We start from the raw sequence: 16,987 nt of genomic DNA, 5'->3' as shown, positions 1-16,987 counted from the left end.
TCCCTCTGACAGCGGGACTGCTACTGAGGCGGTTACCGAGTCGGCTGACGGGTAGACCCCCCACCGTTGGGTGCGGCCCCCTCTTTCTCTTGGGGTGGGGTACACCCCACAACTGAGCCGCTCAGTGGGGGTTTGAGGGACCCAACCAGCATTGTAGTAGCTCACCCCAAGAAAAAGAGGGGGCCGCACTCAATGGTGGGGTGTCTACGCGTCAGCCGACTAACGGTAACGGTAACTGCCTCAGTAGCAGTTTCGCTATCAGAGCGATCAAGCGACAGGGTGAATATTATTTTCTACGTTACGAAATTGGTATTCACTGAAATTTAAAAATTTTATGGAGTCCCCTAACTTTTTTGCTCATTGCGTTGCCCTTCCCTCTCTTGGGGTGCGGTACTGCAATGCCGCTGGGGTCACTCCAACCCCCAGAACTGAGCCTCTACTTTAGTCAATCCTCTTTGTCCAACATCATCAGAGGGAGTTAAACGTGCTATAAAATGTTTATTAACAACATACGATTTTTTCGATTTATACATTTCCATAAAGAAAGATCATGAATATTCAGCCTTCAATAACAAGAATTAAGCAAATGGTTTATTCCTTCAATAAATTCACACATTTATTCCTCCCATGTACAAATCTCAATGTCTCTCCAGCAGTTCACGAATTGGAGCCTGTTCTCTTTTTAAATTAATGAAACAAGCCCCATTAGAGGCATTACTCTCTCCACTGAACACAACACAAGCAAGACCATTGATGGCCATATGATGCCAGATCTTGGTCATCCACTTGTTGACAGCCCGACAGGTCCTCTCAACATTCTCCAATTGAAGATGATCCTGAGGGATTTTAACATGACAGAAAGTCAGAGCGTGCTCCATAGCAATTTGTGAAGCCCTGTTAACCGTCTGCTTGTTGGTTTCGGCAAGGACCAGCCGAACATGATCATTCTTATCATAATTGGCATCATCCATCACGTGAAGACTAGAGGCCTTCATATACCTGGAGTACTCATTCATCACATCAGAAGTGCTGACAATTGCTGCAGTTCGTTTGTCTTTTGTCACATGTTTAAATATCGATACACCGAACTTTTGTGTCTCCTCCTTAGACTTCCGCTTTCTCAGGGTCTCCTCCAGTTCTCTCTGACCAATGAGAACAGCATCCCCAAAGTCCACAGTGTTAGCCAGCTTCAATTGCACTAGCTTCATCGATGCCAGGGAGTCTTCCGTCGAGCAGTGGCCGCTCTTGCTCTCCTGAATTCTCTCGCTCAAAAATTCTCTGGCCAACACCTGGAGTTTTGTCTTCCTGTAGCGTTCACCGGTTGTATTGAAAATGACAGAAGTGTCGATTATGTAAGGATGCATCATTCTCAATGTATGGAGATCGGCGTTGAGACTTTGGCCGACCAGAATGGCGTCTGGTGGAAGGAGCTCTCGTAGACGATTCTGCACGTCTTTTAGGGTCGTTGTCACGTTTATCAACAACTCCTCTGTTATTCCACTGTATCTGGTGAGATAATCTGTGATTTTATTTTCAGGTTTCACGAGGGACTCGTAAATCACCTTCATCTGCTCGTCGACAATCGAAATTCTGGTGAGCTCGAGGAAGCCAGTGGTTGTACGACACATCTCGCAGTCGAGGCCGAACATCGGTGAATTGGGGGTGGCCTCCAGATATTCGTCCTTGGTGAGGACGTAGTCTTTGTACCGATTTGCCAGACCCCCTCGGAGAGGCAGAGGGTAGTTCTCCTCGACGAGTTGCCAGGGGGAGAGGAGGAGTTGGGTGCGGGGGAATTTGTCGGCTGGTGGTAAGTTATTGAGATTTGGTAAACCAGTTTGCGGTGGTGAACGCATGGGAAAGACCACTTTCAGGAGTTTCACTAGATCTCCGGTAGACTGCATGGCTGCTTCGAGAGATCCAAATTGCTGGATCAAGCCGTTGCTTTGAGTACCTGTTAATGGAACTGCAGCCAATTCCTCAATGACTGAGCCACCGTAAGCAGCTGGTGTCACCAGCTCCAACCGATGCTCCAAATTATTTCCGATGTGTGTGAAAATCGACTCGTGCGAATGAAAATGATACATGGAGAGGCCCTCGACAATGAAAACAACAGTATGAGACACTTTGTTGAATTTTTCCAGGTGGCACCATCGAGCTGGGGAGAAAGGCGAATGATGACCTAACAGAGAATACATCAGGAGGTGTTGAACGTCTGCCAAAAATATTGGAATCCTCTCATCATGCTTGATTGCATTGTTCAAACTGGCGTTCTCTCCAACAGCTTTTAATCGAAATCGTGGAATGTTTTTTAGGACTTTCTTTCGCTCTCGAAGTTCTTGTTTTAATTTAGCGTACTCTTCACCAGCGAGACGAGGTTTTTTGTTGACTCCTGGGTGTGATTCTTCAGGAAGCTCCTTCGGGGGATTTTCTCCTTCTGGAGTTGAGGTGATTGCAGCTGTTGATGAATGGTTGCAGGGCCTCTTTCGACTGGGACTCAAGGCTGACATTTCACAGGATGATGGAGGATTATTTGAATTCATTTCCTATTTGCAAAAAAATTATAAAAGTGTTAATTATTCCTTTCTGAAGGTTATTCTTCTAAATTTTGGTTGTCTTAATATCTCATTTGAATGATAATCTTCATTGTGTCATATTTTTTGTAGCAGGTGAAGTGAAATTTTTAGATCGGATTAATTGAATATATCTTACTATGTTTTTAAGACCTAGGGCTCTAGCTTCTCTATCTTTATCATTTAATTTTGTTATCTCCAATAGTGCAGCCATTTTTTTTCGTTTTTTCTCGATACGTTGAAGTTGTTTCTCTGTTGGCATCTTCATAATCGTCTCCTGTATTCAATACTGATTTTCGTGGCAACATTTAGTACCTACAAAACACGAAACACAGCTTTAATGATGAAAAATCATGAACCACTTTTTGTGAGACAAAATGTCTGCTTCAAGAAAATTTTCTCAATTTTTATAATGGAATTGATGAACAAGATTGGCTTCAGGGATTTTTTTCACTTTCAATTTGCTAAATTCAGGTGGACGAGCAAAAATTACTGGAGCTGTTTACTTGAAAAATTCAGGAGATAGGAGACACATGACTTTCATACTGTCAGAGGAACAATAACCTCTGGCCGATTAGGTTGGCTAAATTTAACTGCCAGGTATTATGAATACAAAATATCAGAATCGTTGAATCGTGAATGTTAAATGGAATTGAGAAATGAAAATATTGGGGCTTCTTCGTTGCTTGGTTACCAACACTCATGGCCAACCTATAAACCAGGAAAAAGTAGGGAAAAGCAGTAAAAAAAAATAGTTTAAAAAATAGAAGATGGAAGAAAACATTTGACTGACAATCGTACAATGCGTAAAAGAAAGAAGAAAAATGCGGAAAAACCAAGTGTTGAATATTTACCATGATGAATCGAGGTGGTCGAGGTTAACAGAAAACTCAAGAGAAAAAATTACTGAATAATTAGGTTTTACAATTCCGCAGATAATTTCCAAAACACAAATTTATCGTAATCGACTTGGATCAACCGAGTGTCAATTAATTTTCAGGAATAATTAATTACGTGACAACTAGTTACAAAAGCACATGGAGTTTATGGGAGATTATAGGGGAAATTGTGGCACTTTTTACAAAGGCTTCAATAAGAAAATTTCCTGAAGGTGGCGCGTGAAATAATTCGCGTGAAAACAAATCGTGTGAATTATGAAAGACACGAGAACGAAAGCGTCGATAATTTATTTACCCAGAACCTGTCTGTTTTCCAAAACATGTATATGTAAATATTATTTCGAAATGATTAAATTCGATTTCATTAGGAATTTTTTTTTTCTCAGCTGATGTTCCTCCAGCGCATGCGCGCCGATCGCTCGAAAATCGACTACTGCGCACTGCGAGGTACTCATTCCTGTCAGATGCAAAGTTCAATGGTGCCGGGTATTACAATTCTCAATTACCCTTAGAGAGTAATTTTCACGTGCTCCGGACAGGTCGTCGATATCTCGTACTCCACGTAACAACTGCGATGGCATCGGAAAAAAATTGTGTCCCGTATTCGCAGAGCGGTGATAAAGATCAGGATGAGGTTAGTACCATGTTCAATTACAATCCAATTACAAACCTTCCAATCAATTGTCATTTTTTTATTTCGATTTAAAACGTCACTGATTATTTTTCACGGGGGAGTCCAGGGGATCGTTGACAGATTTTTCTTTTTCTGGGATTTATTCCTCAATGTTTACGTGGGGCCCGAGGTTATGCGATCTGTCAGACGATCGATAGGCGCACAATCTGCTAATTGTCACTTGTCAGGAGTTGTCACAGAAAACTAATGGCTAAAGTGTTTCCGTAATTATGGAACATCTGGGGGAGATTCATGGAATGATCGATCATGATTTCAGCGATGGGAATGGGCATTTTAATTGATGGAGCAGGCAACGAAATTTATTAGACGCAGTATTCATCATGGAAAGAGGGGGATTAGTCATTCAGTTAATGATGAATTAAACAGAGACATTTCATGTATTAATTCATTGTGGAGTAATCCACAGAATTTCGGTTGGTATTCGGGCAACGAAGTGGAATTTTCTAATCCAAAGCAAGCCGAATTTTCTAGCTCACAATATTAAAAATATACAAGTCTATGAAATAATTAATAATAATTAATTCTAGAGGTGACATTCCAAGATTCGGTATTTAATTATCGATTTCTGCTTTCGCTTTCTTGGTTTAAATGAAAAATTCTCCCACTCCATATTTATTTTTTTCGGGTATAAGTCGGATAACAGAAACATATTTCCAAGTTGGTAATCGATTTTTAATGAGTATTTAGGAATGCGGAAGAGCCAAATTTTTCAATGAACATTTGTTTGTAGTGCGCGTTCCATTCTAGAAGTTTCCACGAAAAATTTAATTATCTTTATTACATTGCGAGATATACTCCGAAAATCTGACGACATAAGTCGACTTGTTATCACTACTGCTGGCTTATTCTCGGCGATGTGTTTATTTGGATGAAACAATAATTACAGAAACTTCTTCAACCATTCACTTACATTCTCCAAGTCCCTGGTAAGCAGATACGAGCAAAATTGGCGCATGCCATGAACTATTGGTTAAAAATACCAATTGAGAAGCTCCAGGCTGTGGGTGATATAACGCAGATGCTGCACAATTCCAGTTTACTGTGAGTAAATACAAGTACAAGAGATGTTGACACTCCCTTCCCAATTTTCGCAAATCCCGGGTATCAGCTTGCACTTCCATCCCTTAATCGCAATCTGCACCCAAACATAAGCGAATATTTCTTACAGAATAGATGATATTCAGGACAACTCCATTCTGCGTCGGGGGATTCCAGTTGCTCACTCCATCTTCGGTGTTGCTAGCACAATTAATGCTGCTAATTATGTTTTATTTATAGCACTCGAGAGGGTACTGGCTCTTAATCACTCTGAGGTACATTGACTCGATGATTAAAAAATTATCTCCCCAAAAGTTGAAACCGTGAATTTTTCCTCATTTTTTTTCTCCATTTTTTTGGCTACAGGCGACTCAGGTGTATACAGAACAACTCTTAGAATTGCATAGAGGGCAAGGAATCGAAATTTACTGGCGTGACAATTATATCTGCCCGTCTGAAGCTGAGTACAGACATATGACGATGAAAAGTAATTATTAATTGGATTGCAGGGAAATTGAATGATGAAATGGTGAAACGAGATAAATGAATTAGAAACTCACCTCTCGGTCTGAGTAAAATCTCGAGATTGAGGGAAAATCAACTTCTGAAATTAATCATAGTAGTCTAAATATATTATTTTTCTGTTTTATTTTGACGAGATATTACTGGATTCTAGTGCATTCCTCTGACAAAATTGAAGATTCAAAATTTCAATATTGAAATGCCAATAATACTCGGATCATCTCAAAATGACTCATCTCGCTTCATCATCACATTGTTGAATTCTAGGTCACGTATTTTGATTGGAAAACAAATGGTTTGTGTTTTCGCAGAGACTGGAGGTTTATTCAATCTGGCCGTCAGGCTAATGCAACTATTTTCAGAGTGCAAGGAAGATTTTTCAATGCTTACTGGAATTCTCGGACTCTATTTCCAAATCAGAGATGATTATTGTAACCTCTGCATGCAGGAGGTAAGAACGAAGAGAACCTGAGGGATTCGGTATTTTTATATGTTCTTCAATGAATTTTGGATAATCATCTCAGACATTCCTAAAATAATTCAATCTCCCGTGAGATTTAATATTGCCTGCATCTTTTAATACCCTTGTATCGGATAAAATTGAATTATCTTCAATTTAATCTAATTTAGTTCCAATTCTAAATACCTTGCCTTTTTTGAAAAGTAAAAATTGGACAATTTTCGAGTTATAAAAGAATCTACATGGAGTTACAATGAAACTTCATCAGCCCCCATTCCCATTATTTTTTCTGAACTCCATTGTGATAAAAAGTGGTGGCTGATTAAAAACTGAAGTGAATATTGACTCATCTCATTCCACTAACCTCGCAAATTGATTAATCACGTTTCTCCCCAGTACTCCGAGAATAAAAGCTACTGCGAAGATTTATCCGAAGGGAAATTCAGTTTTCCGATAATCCACGCAATTCAGAGTAAACCAGAAGACAGGCAAGTGATGAGTATCCTTTTTACAAAAAAAAATGATGGATGAATGTAATTTTTTCAATCTCCAAAAATGATCCTTAATGATTAATGAAAGATATTTTGCGCCAAAGAACGAAGGACGTGGAGGTGAAGAAATACTGCGTGACGCTGCTTGAAAAATTCGGCTCATTTGCATACACTAGAACAGTTCTCGAGGAATTGGACAGAAAAGCTCGCGACGAGGTGGAGAGATTGGGTGGAAATCCCTTGTTAGTTAAAGTGCTCGATGATTTACTTAATTGGCGGCAGGACCAAGAGGTTGAAATGCAACAGGTGGTCTCGTAAAATATTTTATGATCATTAAGAATGTGGGGGGAGTAAGTAATTAAATAATCTAGTACTTATAAAATTGCCCTCGGGGAGACGAGATGCCAGTTAGGGACACTTTGTGTGTCGTGCCAATGAAAAATTATCAATTGTTCTGTGACAATAATTGTAGGGGTCCAGAAAATATTTACCAATTACGCTTCAATTTGGGCTTGATGTAGTTGAAACTCATATATCGATAATGAATGACGAATTATTTAGCGAATTGATGGAATGATGAGGTCATTTGTTTTTAATTATTCTGTTCTCATTATTCCACACTCCATTGACAACTCGCTGCCATAAAAATAATATCTTCGATTTTAACCGATAAATAATCTACATCATCGACATAGGAAATTCCATATCAAAGTCATAGATCTCACGAGTTTTATTTTTGTTAAACGTTTTTTCTCCTTCAGTACATATACAACAAACATAATTTAATATATGACGATAGCGAATAAATCTTTGATAGCAGTTTTACATTATAATCATTAACGTTTAATGTGAAACATAGTCACTTGTTTTACGTATAAAATTGTTATAATAAAGATTCTCAGCTCGACATGCACAACAACTCTAATCATTCTCTTATCCCATTAAGTCTCATTCATACATATAGTACAGATAAAATAGCTCCTACAGACGTCACGTATTTTTAATACTATTTCACCAGAATTCACGTCAACTTCTGTCCCAAAATCCTTCTCCTGCTGTCTCAATTTTTTTTTTATTCCCAATGTTCTTTGCTAGACGAGAAAAGGCTCTGATCCCACAGAATTGTCTTTTCTCAATCCAAACAATGAGAATTGATGTCAAATACGTCTGAGTCAATGTTTCTCAAGGCAGAGACTCTGCACTTGAAGTTGTAAGGCTCCTTCATTATTGTCATCCCTTCCCAGGGATGTCGAGGGTGGCCAGGATTCGATAAATGCCGATGTCCCGATGACATCGTTCCTCTGCAACTAGGATAAAGTTGCTATCTGACATGTGCGCTGCTCAGGCTCACTGTCCTCGTCGGTTTCACTAGCCCACGAGGGCTGACGCTCTTGTCACATCTCTCCGTCACTCGTTGGACCGGAAACACCGTCGTCGAGGACTTCAGTTACCTGATTCCAATAGGAGCACAAACATGTCCAACTAATTTACAACGAACATTTTTTTTTATTTGAAAAATGCCTCTCAAAATTTCATTAAAGCTCCCTTCCCTGAGCGAATTCAATATTGAATTATTGAAATAAGAAAAGTACATTGAACTTTCTATCTATTTCTCTCTCGAAGAATATTCCGAAATTGAGGGGAGAAGATATAATAAAGACTCGAATCGATTCACTTATGACTTCACCCCAATTTCAAAGAGTTGGAAAAGCTATCGACGAATTAGTCAACAATTCTAATTTTAAAAAATCAATTTTTATTACCAAGACTTCTTCAAATCGATCGTAAGCCTCAGGTCTGGTATTCAAAAGGCTCTCGCCCATAGAATCACCGAGAGTTACTGAACTTCCCCGTTGGCTCAATGCACTGGAGATGACATAGAGCAAAGATAAAGCAGCCAACAGTCCAGCTGTAAAATAAAGGTAAAATAAATAACTGCCACCATTTAATTAATTTGCGAGCCATTTACTCAGTATCTTCTACTTTATTTTCTCCCCCAGCGCTATTCCCTCTTTTTTCCCCGTTTTCATTGGAGTCTGCATGGAGATTAAGAACTGCCAGAGGTACCATTCCTTTTTACTCTTATTTACATTCCATTTATTCGTCTTGTTTACTACGTTCTTTTTTTGGTTTTTTTTTTTTTGCTCTGCTCACCAGCGACAAAGGAGAGCCACAAGTTGTGCGGTTTCCAGGCCAAAATACAGGACAGTGGTAGGTAAAACAAAGCTCTTCTCCAGCCTCTGGTTACCATTAGCACTGACAACCAACAGCGTGAACAATGAGACTCGTCATTTCTGGAACAGAGACATGTACTTTCGCCTCCATCTTCTCGTTATTTCACGTACGAAACACCCGTGATTAAATACGAAATTTACCCTGAAGACGTTTTCTCTTATTTAACTCTGTACTCTCACGAGAGTTTATTCGCTCCAGAAAAAATGGCACCGATTTTTTTGAAAATTGAACGAAAATAAAAACAAGTGTTTTATGAAATAGTCTTTGTGGCTCAGTAATTGATTAATTGAAGTAATTTTTTATAGTATAGTATTCAGTGGAAGAGTGAAATCAAATTGAAAAGAGCGACAGCTGTAATAACTGTTGAAATTCTGGTGAAAATTCAACAGGAAATAGAAGTAATTTGTGAAAGAGTTCTTGTCAGGACTCAAAGTAATAAATAATTTCCATCTGGAGATGAAAATTGAAGGAACCGAATGAAAAAATCTTAGAATTTCAATCTAGGTACTTCTTTTCCATAATACTGTTACCACAATCTCCTGTACGAAGGCGGTCGAAAAAAAAAGTGCAACCAAGAAAAAGCTGGAGAAAAAAGTAAAACGGAGATTGGAATAAGAGAGGTCGGTACCTTCATTTCGTGGCCACGGTTCTCTACTTTGCTTGTAGTTTAATACTTCGGCTTCGTGGTTTAATACTATTAAATTAATTCCACAAACGAGTTCGGATAAATGGTTGGAGAGGATTTTTTTTCATCAGCGTATGAATCGGTTGCGGGAAATTAATTCACAATTTTTTTTTTATGAAACTCACGATTTTTTCGTGGTTTCGACATTTTAATTATCGATGTTACTCAAATATTACTAAACCCTGGGGATAAAATATGGCTTTATTGCTCCAGTCAATTTTATTCTCATTTAATAGAAAATGTTTACTGTCTGTGTAATAAATCATCGCGTGCGCCCTCGCAATGAATTGGAATTGAATTGGCGATTTTCTTTCACGAAATCGAGCCGATATTTTTCGGTATTATCTAAAAACCGAAAATCGTTTGAAATTCGGGTGAATGAAAAATAAATAATAGATAATGTGTGGACGTTGTTGACGGGAATAAATTGTTTCTAGATGTTAATAAAAAATGGAAACAAATGGGGAAGTCAAATCCCGGATTCGAGGATTTACAAACTCTTCTCATGATCCTCTTCCTGGGAAGAGCCGAGTAGCATCGACTGCACTTCTCGGTGAGGGTGCGATATCCTAATGCATGTCACGTACCTGAGACAAATCTGCACGAACAGTGTGATGGCCCAGGTAATCTCAAGGAAGAAAATCAGCGCTGAAGCCACTCTGGAATGTACGAAATACGATACGTATGAGACGAATCAAGTACGGAACAATGAGATCTGTGAGTTATGGCTTTGGTTTTAGAGGATTTTTATTTCAAGCGAAAACTCGAGGACCGATTGACTTTCGAGATGTGATCACGAAAGGATTGTTGAAAAATTTTCTCAGATTACCAATTGCCCTAGATTTAGAAACAATAATATAATTTATTGAAATAACGTCAGGGGATTTTACTAATGGATATATTAATGAATTTTCTCTTTGCAATAATCTCTAGAAATGACGATGAATGATATATTTCGTTTCTAAGTTTCTGGTGAAAAATAATGATGTTTTTTGGTGATAGTGCGTGATTCGATTTACAAGTGCATGTTGAATTATCCTCACGTAACGTAATAACCCATGACGTGTCGATGATAAGCGATATCAGCTCCCACTCCGCACACAACTGCAACAGAGTGAAAAGTACGAAAAACTTAGAGTTGAAAAAGTTGAAAAAATCCTTAAATCACGCTGACAAAGGATCTTAAATAAATTGGATTAACTCCAACTGGGGGATGTCTTTTTCCGACTGTTGCCAAGAATTTACATCCCCTAACCGGCATCTTCCGCGGTTGACTACAAGCCCGCACCCCAAATTATTCAAAAAATTCCTCCCCTTTCACCCATTTATTAAAGTACTCCAACTCTAAATAACGTATCACTAATATAAATATAAAAGAGAGAATATAAAAAATATATTCTCCAAAAATTCATGTACTTGAGAGAAGAATCTATTTTCTCGTTCGATTACTCGATTGGATAAATAACTCTTTGAGAAAATACATACTTGTCTCAAGTAAATGGATCAGTGGGGAAAATCGTTTTTTCTCTCAAATGTGTGTGAAACACACGAGAAAATATTAAAGTCGCTGGACAAAGGGTAGTCATGACTTGGAATAATATCATTTAAGTCTGTAGATTGTAAACTGCTCAACTCTAATTTCTTGACACGCGAGGGAATATTTTGAAGGTGAATTGTTAGCGCAGAATTACATTATCACAATTTACGTGTGTGCCTTTGAAAAGCGGGAGGTGAGTGGGCAAATAAATCACCAGTGATAAGAGATCTTTGCTAATTGTGTTGGTTTCTTTTGAAACAGAAAAATTTCGAGATAATCCGTATAATATTTTATTACAAATAAATTCCTTGGGATTAATTGCAGAGTGGAATCTCCTTAGAAAAATTATTCCCAGGTCCGAGTTTTCCATCAGCATTGACTTAATGAAGGCAGACTGCAATTAATTCAGTTGGATGCTCACGAGAGTTAAGTGATGCTTGATTCGTTCAGCGCCAGAACACGAGCAATTAAAACTGTGCATCTTTGGAAAATAATTTTCGTACTTTCGGAGGTGAAAAACAGTCAAGTGCCCAGCGACTGTGGGAAAATAATCGAGAGAGCCCTCGAGCCAAACTCTCGCCAGTCGATTTTCCTCGGTCATCTAATTCACAAGTTTTTTTTTTTCTGTTAAACCCCGAGTCTAATTAAATCAATGCTAATTCAATTATTGGAGAGTAATTTTCGTCTACGTGCGCAATGCTTTTTCAAAATTGAAAGAATGGAGTAATTCTTTGATTAATTTTTCTTGGGATTCCTCTATGATTGTTTCTGGTATTTTTCTACTGTCATTTCTAGGACATTCTGGGTTATTATTTGGGACCTGGGGCATTATTGAATTTAAAGCCACCCACGTTCTCTCCTGATTGGTGGAAATGAAGGACACATGGCGCTGGAGACCTGGGTAAAGTGGAAAAAGCGTGAAAATTCCCCGAGAATGGGAGAATAGCCGTTGTCACCGGAGGGTAAAATTCAATTTCATTCATATCAGACCAGTGGCCAGAACTTTTAGTCTTTCCAACGTTTACCGTTGAAGTAATCATGAGTGGAAATAGAGTGTGATTGCATTTTTCATTCCTGGAATTCTCCAGAAAAATATTCAACCAATACTATAAATTAAATACAACATTTCTCTGACGTAAAAATTTCATTTTCAAATTATTTTTATCTTGAAAATTTTTAGTTTTACCAGATTCTTTAGTACAACATGGTAATTATAATAGTATTCATTATAATTATTATTGATTATGGTATTATGGATAGTGAGGGACTGTTCACTGATGGAATCACTAAAATCGGAAGGAATTCTTTGCAGACGAACAATTCATGCTGGACTTCCCTTCATTTCAGGGCAATGGCGTAATTAATGCTCGAGGTTTTACGCATTGTTCCGATAATTAAACTGCATGTCAACGTGTCAGTTCCACATCCGTGATTCCGTTTTATTTCGATTATTCCACTCATGAAGGACAATTGAATTCGCGGCAAAATCTCATTGTTTCAATGATTGCAGTGGTAAAAGGAAATTAATGTGAACATGATGGAGTTCAAGGGACTGAAGCGGTATTTTTCGGATTAATCACTGCGGAATACATTTATCTGTATGTATTTTTCAGTTCTCCGGTAATTCCGAAATTACTAGAACTGGTAGTGGAATTCACTGGGTTCTCACACTGTCTAGTTTGGTACATTAAAAATTCAATTGGAGAATGTCATTAGGACCATTAATTATTTCTCCAATGAACTCTTGTGATGTATTATTCAAATTTCTCTTATCTACATTTTATCTTATAAATTCTTAATTGGCATTTTTTTCATCTAAATCTACGTAAGATCATTCCGATAATTATTTCCAAAAAAAATTTTAAAATCAATAACAATATTTATTAATTAGACATTGCAAGGTTCAGGATAATTTTTTATGTATTAATTGACTTGTCTTGAGACAGTGAAATTATCTTCGGATTTCAAATCGTTTTTGGAGCTGAATTCGAATTTCTGGAAGGCCTCAAAAATTTCCCTCATTTTTATTTATTTAAAAACAGACACTGCATGAATGAGAGACATGTGATTGGCTTGAATCAATGTGCAAATAGCTCCATCCGTGTGTGATGCCGGTGAAAAACATTTGACACGTGGCCCAACACCTGAAGTTTTAACACTCGACGTTGATTTCCCACCGGCTCCTGTCAACCAAATCCAATCTCCTCTGTATACATAAAACCGTGATGCATCTGTGAGGCTCACTCCATCAGTGTTTGAGAGTATTGGAGAAATATCAAAGACGCCAGAGAAATTGAGTTTTCCAAAACCCAGTGAGTTTCCAGTTGTGGTCTTGGGTGTCTATTGGATTTCCGTGACTTCCAAAGGGTGACAGAAGACTGGAGTTGGACGAAATGGAAGAGAAAAAGAATAATGGAATGGGGTACAATGCTCCTGTCGATGTTCCAGATTGAATTCAGGTAACTGGGACCAGGAAAACAAGTTGAAGATGGAAAGTTTAGGTGAGTTGATAATATTCAGCGTCAAGTCGATCATAAAACCTGAGGATCACTTATTTCGAGAATTTCAGGCTGTCGTTTATATAATGAATTATCATTTGTCCTCAATTCCAGAATTATTTGTTATCATAACTGTGATTTTGTCAATAAGATAATTGAATTGTTGTTGCATTTTCGGTAAGTCACTTCAAATGCTTGACTTTTTTATTAACTTTGACTTATCCATGCTTGAGGAAACCTTAAGTCTCCTCTGAGAGTTGCTAGCACTGAGACTTGGCTAATCCACTGAAGTCCAATGGATTTTTCCAGAACACCACTCTTGGCGTTTTTCACTTTTCAATGAACGAGTCCATTTATGTCCATCCGAGACCTCTCGATAAGGATATCCGTGAGGATCTCTTGGACATTCAATACTCCAGTATTGTGAGGAATTCAGTACACAGAGATCCAACGGGATGATACAGCTTCGAGGGCTTCCCTCGTCTTTTCTTTAATCCCATCTTTTCAATAAATGAATAAAATATATTCAGTAAAAATTGAATATAAATTACAGGCCGCTCGCATTCCACGCAATTTTTATTGAATATTTTATTTTTATTTTATTATTATATGATAGCAAATATATTTTAGAATTATGGAAAAAAATTTATGGAAATTAATTGATACGGAATATTTTAATATTGTTTATTGTCTTAACGATTCGAATTTATTTTTCAAACGTTTGGACATAATGACCTTTCAAAAATTACTGCGGGCTATTCTTTCAGTTTTCGTTTTTATCACATTCAAGTGCATTTGGAGTACCGAACTCAGCATCTTGCATCTTTCCATTTCTCATCCTCCACTTGTTTTTATGAGTGACATATAAAATTCCGTAATGCATGTTTTGGATAGTAATAAAGTGGGAAATAGAGGGTATAAAATTCTTAGCAGCTCGCAATGCAATAAAATTGCAAATCCAACATAGTCAGAGGGAATGTGGGTCACTTTTCATCCACCACAAAGGGTAGGAATGGTTTGACCATATGAAGATCCGCCCTCTGGAATTGCCTGGATTTTTAAATTTGGTTGAGCTTCAGAAATAATTCAAACATAAAAAAAAAAATGAAGGAGCGATGGGAAAATATGAAATGTTAATCTAATTAAAAGCGATTCAAAAATTATAATTTTCAATATTATTTATTTCAGGAAATAAAACTTATTATAAAATATTTTACATATTGTTTATATTCCGAATTTATTGTATATTGAATATCGTAATTTGTTATTTTTACTCGCATTGGTTTTAAAAAAATCTAGAATTACCACGACTTTTCATAATCACTTTTGAGATAATTTTCAAAATAAATTTCGGTCCGTGTGAACTCTTCAAAATTGCATGATAAATTCGGAAGAAAATATGACTGGAGCTGGAGGTTGTCTGGAGGTTGGTTTAATATTGGACCAGGAGCGATATTGACTCCATGGGGATGGCTCCAACGAGCTGGAAAATATCTCGAGGGAGTACATGTTGCTCTCATGCGAGCAACTTGCTATTGATGTTAACTTTATTGATGCCATTCTTATGCCTTGAAATGGCAGAAAATATTCTGGTGATTCAACTCTTTCTTCGACCCCCCGCCTTAAACATTTCCATAATTTCCCTTTATTTTTCGGACTGAATTTTGAAAAAAAAACATTAGAGAACGTAAATATTATAAAAAATAATTTTCATTACGAACTTCATTAGGTATTGCAGTAAAAAATCGATATTAAAATTGATTCTTCCACGAATTTCCGGTCCCATCGACTCAACTCTACAAAAGTAATTGAAATAGTCGATGGCATCACGGAAGTAATAACCCGAACCCCTTCATCAAATTACCGACAAAAGACGAAAAGAATAACTCCGTCATAAGTCGTAACTCTTATTGGATCAATCTAAGCCCATTGTCCAAAAAAAACATAAACTCCAATCTAATCCGTCATGTTTCCCAATTTGCAGACACCGGAGACACGACGATAAATATAATGGTCTCCCAGTATTTTCTTTTTCGGCAAAATAAATAACAATTAAAATGAGCGGATGGAGAGGAATACGGTATCCTAGAAAGCCGTGAATCAAACACCGGGGGGTCGGCATTATCTTTTTCTCAGGGTTCTTCCGCGATACTGAATTCACCTGATAATTGCGTGTCTGGTGACATCTAAAATAATGGGAAAATGGTTTTTCCCCGTGATGACACATCACCAGAAAATTTCCATGTAAATACTTTCCAAAACTATCCTAAACCCACATTGGCTGACGCTCAATTTCTCTCGACAGTGTTTTCCTGTTAATCACCCAAAACTTTTCTCATCCCCAAAGAGCTCATTATTATTGACCCAGAAAGATCTCAACCAACACCAAAGAACTCTCGACGAGAATTCACACCAGAAGTGCATCTTTCCTTCGCCTCGTTTGCCGTATCCGCTCAGGCGCTTTTATTCGCATGAAACGCCGGTTTCTCCTCCATCCCTTGGAAATAACGGATGGTCTGCATCAGCTTGGCTCAACAAGATGCGAAACAAAACGCCCTCCAAGTGCTGAAGAAAAACCTCCACTGGTCCCCAAAAAAGGACAACAAAACAGCAACAAGAGAGCACTCTATTTGAATCATTCCCCGACGAGTCCAGGAAGTTGAATTTTAAACATAACGACGAATGCAAATCTAGCATAGCTAATTTTTGCATCTCCCTGGCGCCATCGTCTTCGCTCAACCATTTGCAAATCCCCGAGAGATACTTTTCAGGTACTTCCAGCTACTTTTAGCTACTTTCGACATCTCCACACCTTAACGAATCACTCTTCCGTTGAATGAAAAGTGGATTTCCACGGCGTCTGCACGAATTCAACTTCTTCAAATCCTCCGGAATATCCACCAACCTATTCTTACCATCGATTACGAGAATACAGCACTCAACCGACAGTAAGTGGAAAAATTGAGGGAACAAAACTGTAACGAATAAATGGAGGAATGGAAAATTGTGGGAGACTTGCGGTGAGAAGAAATGTGAATTTATCTCGAGGTGACAAATTCAATTGCAGAAAAAATCCTGGGTAAATCTATAACTTCATCTGCATAACTCTCACGCGAATAATACGCGAATAGTAGTTGATAAAAAATCCAGATCCACTGAGAAGATAAAATTATTTTCCCAATGATTCGTTTACTATTAATTTATGTCAATAAATTAAGTTAATGGAATTAGTGCAGGGAATTTTGATAATCAGAAAAATTGTGCAATTACTCAATTAGTCAGAATTATTTAATTAGAGAATGATTTTTTGGAAAAAATACAATCCTCTCAAGTAAATGTCAAAAATATGTTTTTTTTT

At 37.7% G+C, this 16,987-nt stretch overlaps 3 protein-coding genes across 6 annotated transcripts in view; 1 reads left to right on the top strand and 2 right to left on the bottom strand.

Annotated features, from left to right (window-relative positions):
* Positions 1-478: 478 nt before the first annotated feature.
* Rexo5 (RNA exonuclease 5) lies at positions 479-3,850 on the bottom strand. 3 transcript variants are annotated; one of them, XM_011304893.1, is made up of 3 exons: positions 3,765-3,850; positions 2,710-2,885; positions 479-2,543 (listed from the first exon to the last, which is right to left on the bottom strand). In XM_011304893.1, exons 2-3 carry the CDS (start codon positions 2,836-2,838, stop codon positions 639-641), a joined length of 2,034 nt encoding a protein of 677 aa, XP_011303195.1. In that variant the 5' UTR covers positions 2,839-2,885; positions 3,765-3,850; the 3' UTR covers positions 479-638. The 3 variants fall into 3 exon arrangements, with proteins under 3 accessions (XP_011303195.1, XP_011303193.1, XP_011303194.1); XM_011304891.1 differs by lacking the exon at positions 3,765-3,850 and adding an exon at positions 3,425-3,734; XM_011304892.1 differs by lacking the exon at positions 3,765-3,850 and adding an exon at positions 3,077-3,250.
* Positions 3,851-3,926: 76 nt separating this feature from the next.
* qm (quemao) lies at positions 3,927-7,517 on the top strand. Of its 2 annotated transcripts, none has more exons than XM_011304890.1 (7): positions 3,927-4,103; positions 5,050-5,204; positions 5,332-5,476; positions 5,568-5,688; positions 6,035-6,174; positions 6,580-6,671; positions 6,779-7,517. In XM_011304890.1, the coding sequence occupies exons 1-7, from the start codon at positions 4,044-4,046 to the stop codon at positions 6,990-6,992; spliced, it is 927 nt and encodes a 308-aa protein (XP_011303192.1). In that variant the 5' UTR covers positions 3,927-4,043; the 3' UTR covers positions 6,993-7,517. The 2 variants fall into 2 exon arrangements, with proteins under 2 accessions (XP_011303192.1, XP_011303191.1); XM_011304889.1 differs by having other exon boundaries at positions 3,929-4,103; positions 6,580-6,682; positions 6,763-7,513.
* A 150-nt stretch (positions 7,518-7,667) lies between these two features.
* LOC105266587 (uncharacterized) overlaps positions 7,668-16,987 on the bottom strand; it is a 25,580-nt gene continuing 16,260 nt past the window's right edge. The window contains exons 2-6 of the mRNA XM_011304888.1: positions 10,638-10,698; positions 10,182-10,253; positions 8,829-8,968; positions 8,438-8,583; positions 7,668-8,125 (exon numbers count right to left, since the gene is read on the bottom strand). Coding sequence (XP_011303190.1) covers positions 8,069-8,125; positions 8,438-8,583; positions 8,829-8,968; positions 10,182-10,253; positions 10,638-10,698 — 476 coding nt within the window. The 3' untranslated portion in view covers positions 7,668-8,068. The remainder of the gene's footprint in view (positions 8,126-8,437; positions 8,584-8,828; positions 8,969-10,181; positions 10,254-10,637; positions 10,699-16,987) is intronic.

Source organism: Fopius arisanus, unplaced genomic scaffold (assembly GCF_000806365.1).
Source record: "Fopius arisanus strain USDA-PBARC FA_bdor unplaced genomic scaffold, ASM80636v1 scaffold00039, whole genome shotgun sequence".
Lineage (NCBI taxonomy): Eukaryota > Metazoa > Arthropoda > Insecta > Hymenoptera > Braconidae > Fopius > Fopius arisanus.
The sequence above is the reverse complement of the archived record's forward strand: the minus strand, read 5'-3'. Positions and strand labels throughout refer to the sequence as shown.

Bases quoted from the DNA above. Each gene is read 5' to 3' on its own strand.
- Rexo5 (XM_011304893.1), bottom strand. From the start codon at position 2,838: ATGAAGATGCCAACAGAGAAACAACTTCAACGTATCGAGAAAAAACGA. The intron at 2,544-2,709 runs GTAAGATATATT...TTTTGCAAATAG, and splicing joins CCCTAGGTCTTAAAAACATA to GAAATGAATTCAAATAATCC.
- qm (XM_011304889.1), top strand. From the start codon at position 4,044: ATGGCATCGGAAAAAAATTGTGTCCCGTATTCGCAGAGCGGTGATAAA. The intron at 5,205-5,331 runs GTGAGTAAATAC...TATTTCTTACAG, and splicing joins CTGCACAATTCCAGTTTACT to AATAGATGATATTCAGGACA. The intron at 5,689-6,034 runs GTAATTATTAAT...GTGTTTTCGCAG, and splicing joins CAGACATATGACGATGAAAA to AGACTGGAGGTTTATTCAAT.